Genomic DNA, 18,946 nt, shown 5'->3' on the forward strand with positions numbered 1-18,946 from the left:
GAGAGAGAGAGAGACCTTCATTGCGTAGGTGGGTTTGCGTGGTTCTGCTTGAGAGAGACAGGGCATCTGACAGTGACCGGAGAAATCTGGAAATCAGTAATCAACAGACTGATTTTTGAGTCTTAATTCTTTTTTTTACATATTCAAGCAATTCATGTGAGTCCATCACACACTATTCAGTCTCTATGACAACATTCATTTCCTGGAAACCTAACCTATACTTAATCCAAGTGTTCATCACAAACTGCATGACTTACACCGTGAGGAGTTGCTTTTTGTTGTTAAAAAGAGAGGCAGGTTTCCACAGTCTGACCGTATGTCACACTAGTAACACTGATACACACATGCATTCATGCACGCACAAATGTAATCCTTTGCATTTTCTTTGTGTTAATGTGATTTAAAGCCGTATGTGCAACGTGGACTCTCCACTTAAGTATGGCGAGTTTATTTTTTATCAAATGGCAAAGTTTGCAATGTCACTGAAGTTCAAGATGATGAGCTTTACTAAAAAACATCAGTAAAAATACAATGAGAATGGGAATTTTTTTTCTCACAAACACTTTATTAGTATTCGTAAGACAGAAACAGCAGGTCATGCAGTAGTTTTTTAACTGAGCACATATCCTCTGTGTCATTTTGGGATAAATGGCTAGCAGTACAGATTCACAGCTCCTGCTCTAAGACAGTATGACTTTAGTGGCTGTGTTGTCAGTCGAACAAAAATATACGACAAAGTTATCATAGTGTACTTTGAAAAACTTTCACAAACATGCCATTTGAAAGAAATGTCAACACTCATGCTCTGTTTTCACATGCTATACATTTCTGCTTACTGTCATAGGAAAACTATAAATCTGTGTTATTCATGTAAAAAAAATCACAATTGGCAAGAATGGAAACAAAACAAAACAGAAACATTGTTACTGTAGCTAGTGGTGTTTGGTGTGCATGTTGTAGGTATTAAAGCTTGAAGCCAATGTGGAAACGATAAAGCTGTAGTTTCATTAATGCTCACTTGAGGCTGGCTCTACATGTATGTCAGTCCCCCTAGACTATCCTTAATAGGCTTGCCAGTCTTAGTTCAAAGGTTAGCACTTGTTTTCTATGTGTAGCACTCATGTGCTAACCCACTTCCCATGTGGGTTAATGACGTTTATTATCTTATCTTACAAAGTTAAGCCTTAAAAACAGGACTTCACAATTCCATGGTTAATTTCAAATTATGTCTATATGTTTAACAGTTTCACAAAAAAAAGTATTAATTGGGTGCTAATGACTTTTGGTCATTTCTCATCTATTTAGACAAGATTCTTTCTCTCTCTGCTGGCAACTGGGAGGCGAGCCATTCAGTGGTGCATTTGCGTGCTTCCTCCCAGCTGTATTTGGGGACGTATCCTAGATCCCTCTTGGCTTTCTCATAGGAAAAACTGAATGGCGTGTTCAACATGACGAGGAGCTGACGGTTCAGTGGCGGGACGATGCGTATGAAAGGCCGTAGGATCCAGGCTACTGTCTCCATAAGGAAAGTTAGTAAGTAGAAGAGGGTGAGTGGCAACATGGGTTTCTCTTGAATACTGAAACCCAGAGGAGACATCACGGCGTGGTTGAAGTCTGAATAACTCACAGGTGGTGTGTCATCAGAAACGAAGTAAAACTTCCCTCCAACAGCACTTCTTTTCTGCGGATCTTTGAGGCTGCGGGATGCTTGGAGATGAGCGGCGGCCACGTTGCCCACATAGACAGGCTTCACAAGGGCCTCGGGGAGCGACATACGAAGCAGAACATTTCGGTTTTTTATCCCATCGGCCATGTGGCCTAGGAGGAAGCGGCAGCCCTCTCCATAGATATACGCAGGTCTGAGTGCACAGGTGGCTAGCTGGCCTCCGTTCTGGAGCACCTCACCATCGGCCTTCAGGGTTTTCTCCTCAGCCTCCCTCTTGGTCTTGCTGTAGTTGATGCCCAAAGTAATCTCATAGACGGTGTCCTCACTGCCATTGATTATGGGTTCTCCCTTGGAGTTTGGCCCCATCACTTCAATGGTGCTGGTGTATATGAAGGACGGCACGTTCTCCCGAATACATGCCTCCAAAAGCAGCTGGGTTCCTATGAGGCAAAGATGCTGCTGAGTTAATATAACTAACAATAAACACTGCATATCTCAGAGCAGCACAAAACTTTTATGTTATCAGAGCAACAAGAGAATACGAAAAAGACAAAGAGATTAATTCTAATTTGGGCAATTAATTAATGCATTCATGTATTCCTTTATACTAGAAAAGTTGCTGCCAAATCATAACAGAAATATTTATAAGTTTTATAAAGCTTATAACAGGAAGCTGGTCTTCAGTACATGTGCCGAGTGACAAACTGAATAAAGTTCAAATGTAAACATCAAAAGAAATTGCAGTTTCTGGTAGAAACATAAGTTTAAAGTGTAAATAAATATCTGCAATTATATTATGTCATCTCTGATTATGCGTTTTCCCTTCATTATTTTACTGCTGTTTGTCTGTTTAGGTTATTCTTGTGTCAGGTTGCCAGTTTTGCTATGTATCTGCTTTAAGATACATTATATATAATGAAACCTGGCGCTTGTGCTGTGGTGCTGAACATGGTAAAAACCAAAATGTTAAAAAAATAAGAGAACACTTGAATCACACAGTGGATCTTGATGAATAAAATATTCAGTGATAAATGTGCTCCCCCTAGTGATCTTCTTCCACTTATTCAAATCAGGGTCGCAGGTGGGTGGGTAAGATACACCCCAAAGAGGTCTGTCGCAAGGCTAACGCACAGATAAAAACGTGTTTGCAACTATTCACACAGTCAGTTAGCCGAAACCCATGCATGTCTTTGAACTGTGGGAGGAAGCTTGAGAACCCACGCAGACACGGGGAGAAAATACAAACTTCAGACAGTACTAACCACCACATCACCGTGCCACCCTGTGAATCACTCAGTTATAAAAAAGGCACCTACAGTTATGGTTAGGAGTTTACATCCACTCATCATGGACGTGAATATTATGGTAATTTTGAGGTTTTAGTTATTTATTCAAACTCTTCTTTTTTCCACAGAGGAATGATTGTACAGCAAAATCTTTAAAGACTTAAACAAACAAGAACTGGGTACACAAGTTTGTATACATATATACAGTGTTGGGGAGTAACGGAATACATGTACCGCCGTTACGTATTTAAAATACAAAATATGAGCAACTGTATTCCGTTACAGTTACCGTTTAAAAAGGTGGTATTTAGAATACAGTTACTTTGTTGAAATAAATGGATTGCACGGCGGTACTTCCCTGTTTCATATTTTGGCGGGTCAGGACTGTTTGGGTTTTGTTTGACAGCTACGTTCTGTTGTTCCAGGCGGCAGCGTTACGGTTGCCATGGTTACAGGGTGCCGCTCTCTCTCTGCGTGTTTCCTGGGTGAGAGAGCGCCCTTTGGTGTTGTTGTGCTAAGCTAATAGGAAGAATGCTACCGGTATAGCTCTAAAGAATGTAGCATCATAGGCAGTGTAGTCCGTGCTGCAGGGAGAATGGACTGCCATACCCGTTATGTGTCTGTGAGCGAGGAGGGAGAAAAAGGAAAAGTACGAGCTGTCATCGAGCAAAAACGGGAGCTGGAAGCATGTAAATATAATAATAACCACTGCAGCCAAGAAGAGTGCCTGACTAGCCCAGTTGTAAGTAAGCTATTAAGACTCGACTGTACACTGTGTTCGTGTTTTCCTCCAAAAACAATAAGTTCCGTTGGAGCAGCCTTTCAACGCCTCTCTCTGTCTGTCGCAAGCAAAGTTGACCCAGACAACAAAGTAAAGCTAGTTTTCGGCTACGAGCCCGACACTAACCGACGTATTAGCCAGAGGTCCCTTTACTACGGTTCGGAGCCGCGGACCTTCAGTAACAGTAATAAATCCCAGCAATAGTACATTCACGTAGTTGTAAACAGCATGATAATATATTAAGTAATCCAAAGTATTCAGAATACGTTACTCTCATTGAGTAACGTAACGGAATACGTTACAGAATACATTTTGGGGCATGTATTCTGTATTCTGTAATGAAATACATTTTAAAAGTAACCTTCCCAACACTGCATATATATGTACTTATATGTGTATATATATATATTTTTTTAAGGCAAGGAAACAGGGAGAGAAGGTTAGCTTTGCCAAATTATTACTAGTAATAAACGACCAAAAACGACAGTGATCTGAAACACACTGCTGATGCTGTAAAAGTATACCTATATAGACAAACACACAATTTGATATTATCAGTTGTGGCATTCCCAGAGTTGGACCTCAACATTATGGAAATAGTATGAAAGAGCTTTGAATGTCCTTCAAGAGGCCGGGAACACTTATCTTGAAGGCTACTTAAAAAAACAAGGAAGCTTGAATAAAAGAGTTTGGGCTGTGTTGAAGAATAAAGGTGGTCATACAAAACAATGACTTTCAAGCTTGTTAGAATTGCACAGGCTGTTTTTGCCTCATATGCTGTAAAGAAATGTGGAACGGCTCAACACTGTTGCACAGTACTTTAGCTGCACTACAGGAAGGAAAACTATGTCATTTGATTTGCTGGTGAACAGTATTTAAAATGCATTGGACAGTTGTAGGTTTAACTAAAATAAAGCAGCAGGAATATTCATATGACATGCAAGTGCTTTAAGGAGTGTAAAGTAAGTGTGAACTGGAGGAAGTAGAAGTAAGCACTGGGCTGTAATAGTGAAAGCAGATCAAAGGCCAGTTAACACAAGTAATGAAAGTAGTTTTAAATGTCAGTGGTACAAAAAACAAAACCTTTCAACTGTAAATAATTCTGCTTCTTTGTTTTATGTATGTGATTTGATAAATGTATCTGTTAATAAATTAATCTATACTTAAGTCACATGAATTAGGTAAGCCTTCGGTGGATTTGTGACAGCCTCACCTTTGACATTCACTCCGAAAATCTCACTGTACTCCACTGAGTCTTTGATGTCAATGATGGATGCGATGTGGAAGACGATCGATGCCCCACGGCAGCATTTGATCAGGAAATCACCGTCCCTCATGTCCCCTTCGAAAGCTCGCAGCTTTGTCTCACCTTTGCAGTCTGACACAAAACAAACCAGTCACTGAGACAAAGCAGCAAGACGCAAGTTATTTAGTTTAATCTAAAGCAAATATTTGGTTTTCAATCTACTGTATTGGAGACATTAAAAACATTTACATTACAGCTTTTAATTGAGGAACTCAAAAAAGCTGAATTCTCAAATCTTTATATTGGTATATTCTTCGATTATGTCAGTAAAGGAATATATATAAGACAAATCTACTCCTGCCCATTTCATATCAATTCATGACATTTTAATCTGGAAAAGGGGATGTTTTGTAGAAAAGAATGGTTTACCCTCCAAACTCTGCAAATACTGCAGCTGTATCTGTTTGTCCAGAAGTCGAATCTCAGCCATTTTCTCTTCTTCCAGCAGCAGCCTCACCAGCCTCTTTCCCAAGAATCCACAGGCCCCCGTCACCACGCATACATCACCTCGCAGAGACATTGCAGGTCTCTTTGTATAAAATAAAGGCCCGTTAACAGTCAAAAAGCAGTTGTTTTCTCTCTGATGCAGAGCCTTCTCAAAAACAGCGGCTAAAAATGAAGAAAAACCCGAATACAGAATTGGTGTTGGATGTTTCGTGATCTGTCTGTGAGGGACGGACAACACCTTCTGTTCTCTCCACCTCAGCCCTTTTTGTAAGCCCAGAAAGTTACTAAAAAAAAACTTTTCGTCCAAGGCAGTATTGAAAAAGGGGATGGGCTCAGCTACTCCAGCATGGAATGTGATGCTTTCTGGGGCTGGACAAAAAAGCGGCTGGAAGGGCTTACACCTTATGCCAAGGACATTTGCTTTTGGAAAATGTAATCTTTTGCTTAATTAGAAGGAGTATTTCATTAGAAGAGGCAGGGAGACTCAGCATGCAACATGGAGGGAAACAAAACAGGAGCTGAGGGTTCTTTGCTGCTTTTGAACAATTCTACACGGAGAGGCACGTACCCCGGCCTAAGAAGCACTGAACAAACACAGAATCAGAATAAAAAATCTATTACAAGTAAAGTGTTTAAAATCCCATTAAAGTACAGAAGAACTACTGCTGAGTAGTCTAATATGTAACAATAAACCTACATATATAAAACATAAGCAGGTTTTTCCCACTGAAATGTACTAGTTAAATAAAAGATCATGAAGTGAGACGTCCTCTGTCAAATAACCGATTTACCTGCCGCATAGCACTTCAATATCTTTGACTTTGTTACATTCCACTGTGGCTTTTCAGCTCTTTGGTAATGCATTTTGTGTGTCTTTTATTGTATTTAAGGGCGCGCCTACAATACTCATACACCTTTTAATCACACTGTACTACGGAGGAACATACACACAAAGTCATCCGATAGCATGGTAAATATTAAATTCATGGCAGTGCAATTACAGAAAAACACTGAACTGGTTTTGTTCAGTGTTTAATAGCACTGTGATGACAATGTTTAAATTTCTGTTTTATGTTATATTAATACGTCTTTCTTTGTTTGAGTTTAACTGGGGGTTTGGATTCTCCTTCCTGGTTGGCAAAAGGTGTGGCAAAGGGCTGCTGACAGCCTTATTGGACTAAACCACACGCTTCATTGCCTGGGGGGGGGGGGGTGTTTGGAGTTTAATTGTCTTGTGTTAGTTGGTTATATGGCATGCATTTTGTTTTCCCCTCGTGTCTGAGGTTTTGCTAGTTGCTATTTTGAGTTTAGTTTATTGAGCTGACCTTTTCATTGGCCAAGTTTTTGGTTTTGTTAATTATCTTTCATATTTTTGTGTCAATAAAACCCCTTTTTTTAAATTAAACACTTGTGTCCTCTATGCCTTACTGCTTGGTCCCTGACAAGCACAAACACCTCATACCAACTGTCAAGCACGGTGGAGGTGGCGTGATGATTGTGCTTGTTTTGCAACCACAGGGCTGTGAACCACTGTATTCTAGAGTCAAATGTGGGGCCATCTGTGTAAAGCTTGACTGAAATTAGGTCATGCAATCCCCAGCACAACAGCAAATAACTGAAACAGAATTACTGAAAAATAAATAACCAAGGTGCTGTAATGGTCCAATGAAAGTCACATTTTCAAGCTGAAATACTGTGATTGGACCTTAAGAGAGCTGTGCAAGAAAGATCTGACTGCCACACACTTACTAGGAAACAACCTGTAACTGAGAAGTTAGTTAATGAGAACCATGGCTAACCATGCTTTCTGACCATAAGAATGACTATGATTTTCTGCTCAGTGTGACCTGAATCTAGCTGTAAAGGCTAGAAAGTCATCACATAAGTGTTTGCTGAGATCACAGAGAGAGCAAACCGAGGTCGGTTTTCCTGGACTTCATTACAACTATGCTTGCTTCACTTTTCAGACTTGGAAGCTACATCTATCTTTTATACTGTCTATGTTCAGCACCGACCTCACAGTTTAATTCTGGAGGTTGTCAATTTGGATTAAGTCACTTTTAGCTAACTTCTAGTGGCCATTTTAAGAAATGCAGTTTTAGGCACTTCCACATTGGCTTTACTGCTTGATTGGCTGCTAGTTAACCCTTTTCTCTAACTATTTATGCCTGCAGACTATGGAGTACTTCTTCAACTACTATGTAAAACTCAGTTAGATTACTATGGTTGAATATTAGAAAACCCCCTTTTTAATGTTACCGTCCAGGCATACTGATATAAACAAGTCTATTTCAGACTTGTTTCTCTGCTTTATTGAGATTTTCAAAGGAGAGGTTTTATAGGGATTCTTTAAGGGGAAACACGAGTAGATGAGATGTGCACTCTACTAACAATGATTAAGTATCAAAGTCTGTCTAGAAAGGTGCAAGGCTACATGAGCCAAACAAAACAACAGTCGACATTTCAAGGTAACATCTGTCTGCCAGATAGGCAACTTTGTTTTTACATATACATGGATTATTATTATAAAGTCGGTTTATTCAGCAGTGGGTACACTGGTCACTGGGGTGGAAACTCCTGGGTGTTACAAAATTTTAATGGTTGCACCACAATCATCATATATAGAGCTGATACTTTTCTTGGAACTGACCTATAGCTGACAATGACACTGTTTCCGGCATCATATCCTATTACACATAGGCTAATTGTGTATTCTGATGTAGAAGCTTTATTATTTTTTACACTAAGTTTTCAACAGTTTAATAAAATTAGGTCAATATACTGAAAACGAGTGCTAACAGTGAAGTGCAGCGCTAGCACTCGCTTAGAGCAACTTTGGCTGACTTTTTAAACACACATAAAAAGAAACCACAACAGTTCATCCACGCACACTCCTGCACTGCATGGTAGTGTTTCTATTAGGAAGACCTCGGCAAAGCAGCCGATAAGATAGCTGTGTGCTGAGGAGGTGAAGGATAAAGTCTCAAGGGGAGTTTCATCGTCATTTGCTGACATCAAACATCAAAGAGTGAATGTGTGTGAGCTATTTTGGATCTATGGAACAACAGTCTGATGTGTTAATGGCTGAGAGGACTTTGCGTACAGCGAATAATGCGATTCTGTGTTGCAGCATGAAATTTAATGGAAAGGATTTACAGACATCTTTGCTTATTACATTATGTTTAAAAGCAGAAACAAACCTCGTGAAAGCATGACTGTCTGTGTTGGATACAGGCTTGATTAATAGGAAGTTCCACACCCAAAATGTTGTCTTTGAAGCTACAGTCTAGCTGAAATCTTATGACTCCGTGCCATAAAAACTTCTTTATTTTCCAATGTTTGCCCAAAACCCTGTGGTGTCATCATGACACAAATCATTCAGCTAATTCCTTTCGGTGTAGAGATGGAAAAAAATAAATAGATCAAAAAAGCCTACAGAATTACAAACTATACAAAAATAGCATTCGAAATAACGTCGATTTTCTCTCTTAATTCAATTTTTCAGTTTAATTTATATGAAAAGATGATTTTGCCTCTAATTCTGACTTGCTTGCCTTCAGTGTCAAGTGAATCAATGTCCAGTCAAACTGATCAGGAAGGTGGGTTTGAGCTTTTGTTTAGGCATTATGTACATTATGCATATTCATTACATAATCAACAGATTAGCTGGGGTGCCACATAGCTGGCAGTAAATGAAAGGACAGGGAACGATACTAACAAGAGCGCAGTGTTTGTAAGTACGAGTAAAGTCTTCAAACTACCGAATGCTAATGTAAGCTAGCCTGCTTTGCTTGCACATGCAACTTGTGTTTGCAACCCACACTACTTCCTGTTTTGCCGTCTTTTCGCCACAGCGTGCAGGTAAATTTCATCATGTCAGTTGTGGTCTCACAGCAGCAACAGCCGGAAACCCCCTCGTCTGTGGCTATGAGCTCTTAGCTGTGGGAAGTGGGCAATCTTGTATCTGAGCCTCATCTACTGACCCCTCTGGCAGATGAACTGTCATTGTGCAGGCACGGATCCCCCCCAGAGGCTCCAGCACGTTGAACACCCTGTCCCACACGTCCTTGTCTGGGTCATATCGCTGCACGATGTCGACCATGCATCTGCTGTTCCAGGAATATCCTCCCACCACGTAGATCTGTCCATTGAACACAGTCACACCTACGTCGCTCTGGCCCCGAGGCATTGGTGACACCACCGTCCACTGGTCTGTGTCAGGGCTGTAGTATTCACAGCCCAGCACGTCGTCGTAGTCGCTGCAGCCTCGGAAATGATTTCCGCCCATGACATAGAGTCTGTCTTCCACAGTGCACATGCAGTGCAGGCCACGGAGCTCCGTCATGTCGGCCCGTCGACTCCACGTGTCAGCGACCGGGTCGTAGCACCAAAGCTCCTTCTGGAAGGTGTCACGGGTGATGCCGCCTGTTTGGCACAAGAACAGGATTGGTATACAGATATTTAATTCAAGTAAAAGCATAAATACCACTGCTTCAAAATACTCCAATAAAAATCCTACTTATTCATTGTCCAGTAAAATGTTCTTTTTGACTGATATGATGTGACTCTAGATATTATTTGTACTAATACAAGTTGGTACAGTCATGCTAAAAAATCTTTTCTGCAGAACTCTATGAAATCCTGTGAAAAAGTACCTAAACCTCGTGATTTAACAGCATTTAGAACCATCTTTAGTTTAGCCTAATTTTTTTTCTATAAGCCTATCAGTCTCTGATAACATTTAGAGACAACATTTGCTTCAGTTCAATTAGGTTTGTCTGTATTTGTTAACATACAGTGTTTTTTAAGTGTGCATAGTCTGGACTTTGACAGAGCCAGTGCAAAACCTTGATTTTTCTCCTTTTTAGCCATTCTGCTGTAGATTTGCAGGGTGCTTGGGATCATTTTCTTGTTAGATGACCCAATGTGGTGCAAGCTTTAGCTGCCTCACATTTGACTCTAGAATACTCTGATATACAGAGGAGGTCTTGGTCTAGTTAGTGCAAGTTGCTTAGGTCCCGTGGCTGCAAAACAAACCCAGAGCATGCTACTTATTTATTTATTTTGTTATATGTATGAAAAGTAAATATTAAAAATCCATGTTTGTCTTAATTTTCAAATAAATGTTGTAAGCTATAATATGTCGTATAATATTGCACTGTGAAATTTAGTATGGTTAAAGAATAACGTAAATACCAGAGTAAACTGCAAGAATTTTTATGCTTTATTGAAGTACTGAGGTAAAGTGACCTAGTTACTTTCTATCTCTAACAAATAAACTAAAATGTGTTTAATCAAAAAGAATACAGAGTTGATGAAATAGCAGATGTTGTTTATAAGATCAATATGTATGTGAACATCTGCAGAAGAGTATGACACAATGGACACATTGCTTCCTGTGGCCGAACATTAAAAACAGATGTGAGTAACATCCTTCCTTTCACGCCATGAATGCAATGCCAGTGTTCTTTCTTTGATCTTTTGCTTATTATTTATGAATGCCAAGGTGTTTGTCATCCAGAGCAATGGCTGTTTTGTCATTAGGTGAAGGTTTGTCTTGTTTACTTTAGAGTTCAAATGATCCATTAGTCAGAAAATTAATTAACACTTGCCCTCTTGAAAAGTGAAAATAACCCTAGATCCTTGTACACCTAACGACTAATTCAATAATTGAGGAATCAGGTTATTTTAATTACAAATTACATGCATTACCACTGTGGGCTTCTTGATGACATGCGTGCTGTCTAACTCAAAGAACCTCAGGTAGAAAGAGAATGGATGTGTAGATGTCCAAGTAAAGTATGTGCTGTTGTCTTCAAACTGCTATAATGCAGATATATGTTGTAACTTCAGACTGTGGGTTTGAACTTTGTTGCAAAGTGATGTGGTCCCCTTCAACTACAGGTTTCCTGATTCACAAGTGAAACCCGTGTTTCTGCTCTCAACTCTAAAAGCCGTTTTCCTGTCCAAGGTTGCTAAGAAACAGGCCTGAGAGCTGGGTGAGAGCCGCTCATGAGACTGTGCATCTCAACAGGAAGTGGTTTCAAATAGGTCAGCCGTGAAGCATTATCTAATGCATTTTTTCAGGGTGGGTTTTCTTGTTCTTACCAGACAGCCCTTTTAAAACTTTGACAAAACATCTCGACGTGCAAAAAAAAAAAAAAAAATTAAAACGAACCAATTCAAAGCGCATGGTTCAAACACAAATTTGACCTGTTATTGATGACTCTGAGTAAAAAAGGGAGAAGTCAAGTATCATTGTTATACAACTGTAGACAGTCACAATAAACCTTTCTTGCTAACTGTTTTATTTGCAACCTCTTGCCTAAGTGTCAGTTCCTCATTTTTTCTTTAACGACAAGAGGAATCTTCCTCTAACTCTGACCATGGCACTGATCGCTCTCTCTTGTAGAAAATGTATAATTGAAACGAAACTGAAACAACAGTTCTCGAAATGGTTGTGTGGTCATTTGTCATTTGCATTGCAAACATAATGACAAATAGACTCCATTCAGTGGCATTTAACACTCTTCTGTGCAGCACAGTGTTTAACCTTTTGAAATCTGCTTTGAATTGTTACATTTTACTATTTAGTTTGCTAGCATGCTCTCATATAGCTACATTTTAACGACAGAAGTGAACTAAACAATAACATTTATGATGTAAAAAGTCAGTCAGATGTTGAAATCGTGCAAACTGAGAAAATTAAACATTCACAAGAGCTGAAAATGTAACAGGATGAGAAAAAATGCTTTCACTCACCCAATTTGTAGATATGAAGATAATGTGAATCAAATAATAATAATAATAGGTGAATACAGTTAAATAATAAATGGAGTTTTGCAAACCTTTTCACTAGCTGGGATTCTGAAAAGATGGTGAAATATTAAATATATGTAAATAGTTTTGGCATTTTCCTGTTAAAATACACAAAGCTTACCTTTACGCTATAAGTACTATTGAATCTTGCTGTAAGAGATAAGCTTTAATTGGCAGGAGAGTGCTGTTAGTACCAAGTTTTGACTAAAAGTCCGATTTGGAAATGTGTTTTTCTCAACAGGTGAAGTGAACACACCTGTATTTGAAGCTCCTTTAAGATTTTAAGTTAGATTTAAGACAGATTTCATAAGCTTTGCTTCTGCTACAGTAGAAATCCTCCAGCGTGACCACTTGGGCTTTCATAATTTTACAAAATTATAAATCAATTAAATAAGTTCATTTTTAATGGATTGGTTGTGTTTCTAAACTATTTATGTACAACTGTAAATCAACTGTATTTACTTTAGATTTTAATGCAGGACTTATCACTAATTGTGGACTTATCAGGTCATATTAAAGGTGTAAATACAGCCTATTTCTCATGTTTAAAAAAAAAAAGCTGGAAAAATCTGTAAATGCTAGGAATTACTTTATAATCTTATACTGCAGGATTTGTTTTAACAGGGTTAATTCTTGCTGTCTTACCTGAAATGTACATGAGGCCTTCATGGACTGTTCCAGCATGTCCATAGTGGGGCTCCACCATACTGTTCACAAAGGTCCACTCATTTTTCTTCAGATTGTAGCACTCCACCGTGTCTGAGCAAAATCACAGAGGGATGTTTATGCAATTTATTCAGCAAATACTTTTTTTAAATGGCAGTAAATAATCCTAATAGGGAGAGCTATAACAGATCAGTGATAGCAGCAGTGTCCATAAACATCTTTTGAACAATTCAAACGTTACTTTTTAATGGAAAAAGAACTGAATGGTAAAAAGGATGCGGTTATCATCAGAAATTTGTTACAGTTTACCAATTTCTCCTGAGGCGTTCCTTCCTCCCACTGCAAACAGCTTCCCATTCAGGGCACTGAGATGGAAGAAAGTCCTCTTGTCATTGAGTGACGCAATCTGTAACCACTTGTCAAATCGTGGATCGTAGCGGTAGGCGCTGTCTATGGCTGTCTTGCCCTTTGTGTCGTAAGTACTCTGACCTGAGAAGTCGAAAAGATTCAGTGTTACCTTGGCGATTGCAACAAAAGGCCAATTACAACCTGTTCATATCAATGTAGATCATTTATTCATGCTTAGTTTTGATGATGCTTGAACTAAAAACGCTGGCTTATACAAAATTAAATACTCATGTTAGATGAACACATGGCTTAAATTGGCTGTTTGTATGTTTATGTGTGTACTCTGCTCTGACCTCCAACAATGAAGAGAAAGCCGCCTAGAAGAGCCACGCCATGCTGATAGCGTGGCACCTCCATGGGCTTCAGGGCCCTCCAATGGCCGGTTTTCTCGTCGTACAGCCTTAACTCCCGGCTCACCACCAGCTGTTGTCGCATTACACCACCCAGGACCAGAATATGAGTTGCGTCTGACCGTATCTGTGTCCTCTCTGTTTGCAGGGCTGGCTGCATGTAAGGCATCATCTGGTAGTTACTGGCCTCCAGCAAGAGGTTCACACAGGCCGTCTCAGAGCGCATCAGAGAGTCGCCTTCTTCTTCATCATCCTGAGAGATCTGAATCAGCTCACTGGGGCTCATCAGTGGGAAGCGAATATGCCGCATCAAGGCATAAACCGAAGTTCGGCGTTTGGCAGGCTCGTGGTCCAGCCATCCTCTTGCAATATGATAGAGCTCCAGTTCCGAGAAACCTTTCAGCAAATTGCTGGCAAGAGCGTTGGCCATGCTGGTCTCCGAGAGCTCAAGGTAGCGGCCACACTCCACTAACTCTGAGAGGTTCTCACTCACAAACTCACCTGTTGTTATACAGATAATCAACAATCAATGAAAATTACCAAGTTTATTAGAGTTTTAGATATAGTTTTCTATTTAACTATGAGGGGCCACATACAATGAGGATGATATAAGGATAGATATGCTTATTTCAGGTAGTGCTGATGACTGGAAACATTTAATAACCATTAAATAATAACCACTGATAATCAAAGATCACATCACTTACCGATATTCTGCTGAACGTCCTCTAGAAGCAAGTCTGTGGCTATGCGCTCAACTTCCACACAGTTATCAATAGTGATCTGCAATGAACAACACAGAAAATAGAGTCATCAAACAGATAGAGTTAACAGTCTTTGCTCTATACTGCATTGTCATTCGTTGCTATGGCTCCCTTCCAATGTCATATTATGTTTTGATCCTGAGTGCATGTGAAGGACAAAGAAGCAATCAGAGGGATTTGGCAGCTCATTAGCTAGGCCTCCAGTGTACTTGAATATAATTAGCAGAATCCTGAACGAATGTGACCTTAAACTGAAAGAAGAAGTGCTCACCTCACTGCTCAGAAGCTGATTGCAAAACCGCAGGACTGGCATGACCTGCAAGAAGTTTGCGGCCTCCAGTGTGTCCTGAAGATTGCCCATGTCGAGGCTCACTTTGGATGTGTAAATGAAGTCTATAATGTTCTTTAAGCCCAACTTAGTGACCCCATGCAGCTTGATCTCTCTCATCTCCTGCTCCCTCATGCCTCCTGAACAAGAATAAGCAAGGATCAAAAAGAGACAGAAAGCATGTATTTGCATTGCTTTAGAAGATTTGCCTTGTGTAGGCATGATGCACGGTCAGCAAGATGCAAAGATGTAACAACGCGGAACATGAAGTTTATGCAAATAGTTCATTATGTATTCAGATGTAAATATCTTCTGTGAAAATCTCACCTCAAAGGAAGCTGTGAGCAAAGAGGAGCCAGAATCTCTAAACAGACTTCCTTTTGGGGGTTTTAAGATGCTTGCTAATGTTTATCTATCTAAAGAGTAAGTCTGAGTTAAGCAAACAGAAAACCTTTTCTGTTTGCTGCACTGCGTTACAAACATACATACTTCCTTCCTACAAAACTGCACTTGTATGATGACTACAATGTCACTGTTACCTTTCTTTCTCAATGCAGTGCCTCAACGATAGAAAGGACAACAAACCTGTGAACATCGCTTTAAAGTAGTCGCTGGATGAAGCCATGATGACTCTGTGGACGGGAAACTTTTCCTTGCTATCTCCAGGAACTAAGACGACATCACAGAGCGTCTCGTCTCCCCGAAAACTATCAAAGCCCTTTGGGGAAAATAATTCGATGGGTTAGTTGTTAAAATGAACCCTCAAAATAATTTAATAACAAACAGCTGTTCAGACAGTAATAAAGACCTTTAACACATCCTCTCCATGTTCAGTGCTACTGAACACCTTGGACAGGGGCCGGGGAGGAAGCTTGGGCTTTGTTGATTTGTCAGGGCGTTTAGGTGGTATTTCCATGGGTGGTGGGAGAACAAAAACTGGTGCTGGAGCTGGAGCAGGAGGCACAACAAGTGCTGGTGGAGCTGGCCTGTCATCTATGGAGGAAAACACATATTTCACTGAATTTGAGAGGTGAGAGAAGCCAATACTCCTGCTGATGCTGCAGGTACGCTGAGCTACAGCTAAGAACAAATAATGGATTTCTGCTGCAGTGGAAACATGAAAGATTTAGCATCAAAATCGAATCAGAAAAGCCAAAGTAAGCACATATTAAGCAGAAAAAGCCCACTGTAAAAGATAAGATTTAACATTATTGAACACAAAATGTTGACATTTGATAGTTCTGTGTCACCATGGACACTCACCTTGTTGAACAGGAGGAGGAGGAGGTCTTTCTGGCTGAGCCGGGTGTCTCTGATCCCTGGATTGATTCCTGCTGCCTAGACGAGACAGTCTGCGGCTCAGCCTACCTGCCCCGCTGTCGTCTCCATTCGCCCTGCACAGGAAGGATTCACAGTAAAAGAACAGGTCTGTCATTCGCTGTCATTTTACGAAGTGACAAACAATGTTGCAGAATTATAGATATGGTTTTATAAACTTATTATGTGCACTAGTGCAAACAAGGTCACAAATTAAACATCTGGTGAGTTTATTTTAGGTTTCAGCTACGCTGTTTTTAATTGGTAGGAATATTCATTCTGTTTTGCCTCTCGGCACTTCCTCTTAGAAGCGTGTAAAAATGCTGCTTTCTTCAGCGGACCCTCTCTACCGCTCAAAGCATCTCAGATCTGAAACATATGATTAATGATGCTTTTTTCTTGGGAGAAGGCCTAATTTGCAAAAGTCCCTTATCTGTTTTGTAGTGCGTGTCCTGTGGCCTGAAAAAGAGGAAGCAGTGGACTTTTTAAAAAAAAAAGTGCACTATGTCTCCTCTTAAAACGGTTTCCTGCTGTGGGTCTTACGCTCAGGTGAAAAGGCATCTACATGACATGTTTGTTCCATCGACAATAGGAAGACATGGCCTCGCATATAGAATAAAATCCAAATCTACGACCCATCAACAATCTACAGAGCACTGCTCAAAAACATGTTCCCATGTTTTCGAAGTGCTATAGACAAGCAGATCCTAACTTGGTTACAAATTACACGTGTGATGAGATGCAATATGTTACAAGTTATGAGTAATCTTTCAGTGAAACTGCACTACGAGAGACTTCTCAGAACACACTCATCTTTTAAACTCAACCTCCGCTCTGCAGCTTTGTGATTGCAACTCTCTCAGCTGTCGACAAAATCTGTCTTCATACAGATATAAACATGAAAACACCTGCAGAAGTGCTCAAAACTACTTTTTTGGGTGGGTGTTCCTGCTGCAGCAGGTGTCTCCACAACCACATTTTCCCATAAGACACACACACACACACACACACACTGAGTGAAAACGTCAGCCTCGTTGTGGCTGGTAAAAACGTCTCTAAAGAATTTTCTTCTGCTCCTTCTTCTAAAACCTTCACCTAAAAAAAATATCCTCAACTCATTTCTATTGTATGTTTCACAAAAGTGTTGAATATTGATTAACCAGATGAGAAATGATGAGATCTAATGTAATGATGAAAACCTTCCTTACCCCATGTCATTGGCCTCTTGGGGTTGAGGACTGTTGTTTCGCTGATGAGACTTCCTACATGAAGAAATAAAAAAAAGTAACAATGTATTTGTGTTGCATAAATGTATTTGTGGACCACAAAGCACCTTTTTGCGGTGTCTACTTTACTACAGTAAATTCTTTCTAGCTTAGGTCCGCACACAATGCTTTTCTAAGTTGGGCAAAGATTTGTACTTGAGTATGGATTCGACACAGAAATAACACTTCTCTGTTAGGCTGTTTTGTTGGTCTCGCACGATAATTTAGTCAGATGTGCTTCAAAGTTTCCTATTGCAGCATTCTTGTTTTTTCACAGCATATTTGATGTGGCCTCACATGATGGCAGAGAACACAACCTTCACTGAACTTCACTTCAAATGCTCTCATTATCATTCCCATCACAGCTCTCGCATTTCCTCGTGAAGAAAACCTCAAATGTGCATGCAGAAACTGACGTACAGTCTGTAAAAAATTCTGTAATATTTTTTCTTGTTATGCACAAAACCCAACCCAACTTCACGGCTACTGTTCAGCAATCTGAAAATATGATTAGCATGCTTGTCAGCAGATAAGCGGATAAGATCAGCTGTGTGACAAACGCTTTGGTTTTGCTTTTTGAAAGGTTGATATTGTTGCGTTCGACCTTTATTGACCTCGTACATAAAGCTCATTGTCAACGATTGTGCACACACTTGCACTTTACCTCAACTCTTAATAACAATGAGAAGACTTTAATACCAATAATATCTAGGTAACTGGTTATAAATAAGTGAAACGCTACACTTCTGTAGTATCCTTGTACAGCTGAAATATGCACACGACTTGGTGGCACTTTGCTGTGTGCTGTGCAGCTGCCTCACCTGCACTTTTGTAAAAGTACAAAAAAGGGACATTTGTGGGTGACCTACCTGGAAGAAGAAAGCTTCCTCAGCAAACTGGACCCGAGCCCTCCCTCCAGCCTGGCAGTTGATCCAAAACAAACTCTAAAAAGAAAGACTGAGCAGAAAATGTCTGCTCCACTGTGCCAGCTGGTTGAAGAGTTGAAGCGTCTGAGTGAGCTTCACCGTTTTAGCTTAACCAAGACCTCAGTTACTTCCTGTGCTACTTCTCTTTCTCACTTTAGGTTTCTTTCCGCATTTTGATGCTCTCCACCCGACAGTGTCACACTTGAGATCATGTCAGCGAAATAAGAAAAGTTGATTCAGAAGCTGTTTTTGTTTTCAGGTTTTTAATAAAACATGTTGACACACACAGGGCCTTTAGTGACCTTGTGTGCTTGCATGATTTTGCAAATGGAGGAACTGCACTGTTCAAATTAGGGTTTTAGCTTAATGGCATTTTAAAGTCTATAGTTAAAAGATGAATGGAAGCCAAAAATATGCAACATACTGAACAAGACATAACGCAGCGACAACAGACAACATAAACTTTTCAACTTGGAACTTCTCTGGTTCTGATGAGAACCTGACCTGCAGCTAATCCACTTATTAGAAGTTCAAACATTAATTTTCATATAGATCAGATCAGATACTACACTTCAGTTATCACATGAAATTAATAAATCCAGGAAAGAGCAACAGAT

At 39.9% G+C, this 18,946-nt stretch overlaps 2 protein-coding genes across 2 annotated transcripts; both read right to left on the reverse strand.

Moving 5' to 3' along the window:
- Positions 1 to 581: 581 nt before the first annotated feature.
- On the reverse strand, positions 582 to 5,789 carry hsd3b1 (hydroxy-delta-5-steroid dehydrogenase, 3 beta- and steroid delta-isomerase 1). The gene is made up of 3 exons (XM_006793599.3): positions 5,409 to 5,789; positions 4,947 to 5,111; positions 582 to 2,106 (listed from the first exon to the last, which is right to left on the reverse strand). The coding sequence occupies exons 1-3, from the start codon at positions 5,557 to 5,559 to the stop codon at positions 1,298 to 1,300; spliced, it is 1,125 nt and encodes a 374-aa protein (XP_006793662.1). The 5' UTR covers positions 5,560 to 5,789; the 3' UTR covers positions 582 to 1,297.
- A 2,474-nt stretch (positions 5,790 to 8,263) lies between these two features.
- si:rp71-68n21.9 (kelch-like protein 9) lies at positions 8,264 to 18,861 on the reverse strand. The gene is made up of 11 exons (XM_006793720.3): positions 18,273 to 18,861; positions 17,347 to 17,400; positions 16,085 to 16,215; positions 15,630 to 15,814; positions 15,407 to 15,539; positions 14,765 to 14,961; positions 14,437 to 14,512; positions 13,673 to 14,230; positions 13,281 to 13,460; positions 12,951 to 13,064; positions 8,264 to 9,911 (listed from the first exon to the last, which is right to left on the reverse strand). The coding sequence occupies exons 2-11, from the start codon at positions 17,349 to 17,351 to the stop codon at positions 9,412 to 9,414; spliced, it is 2,079 nt and encodes a 692-aa protein (XP_006793783.2). The 5' UTR covers positions 17,352 to 17,400; positions 18,273 to 18,861; the 3' UTR covers positions 8,264 to 9,411.
- Between the last annotated feature and the right edge of the window lie 85 nt (positions 18,862 to 18,946).

This window comes from Neolamprologus brichardi, chromosome 16 (assembly GCF_056152115.1).
Source record: "Neolamprologus brichardi isolate AB-2024 chromosome 16, ASM5615211v1, whole genome shotgun sequence".
NCBI classification, from domain to species: Eukaryota; Metazoa; Chordata; class Actinopteri; order Cichliformes; family Cichlidae; genus Neolamprologus; species Neolamprologus brichardi.

Coding starts and splice junctions, on each gene's coding strand:
- hsd3b1 (XM_006793599.3), bottom strand. CDS start 5,559: ATGTCTCTGCGAGGTGATGTATGCGTGGTGACGGGGGCCTGTGGATTC. Junction 5,112..5,408: donor GTATTTGCAGAGTTTGGAGG/GTAAACCATTCT, acceptor GTTTTGTGTCAG/ACTGCAAAGGTGAGACAAAG. Junction 2,107..4,946: donor TTTCGGAGTGAATGTCAAAG/GTGAGGCTGTCA, acceptor TTTGCCTCATAG/GAACCCAGCTGCTTTTGGAG.
- si:rp71-68n21.9 (XM_006793720.3), bottom strand. Junction 14,962..15,406: donor CTTTAAAGCGATGTTCACAG/GTTTGTTGTCCT, acceptor ATTCTTGTTCAG/GAGGCATGAGGGAGCAGGAG. Junction 9,912..12,950: donor AGGCCTCATGTACATTTCAG/GTAAGACAGCAA, acceptor TGTGCCAAACAG/GCGGCATCACCCGTGACACC.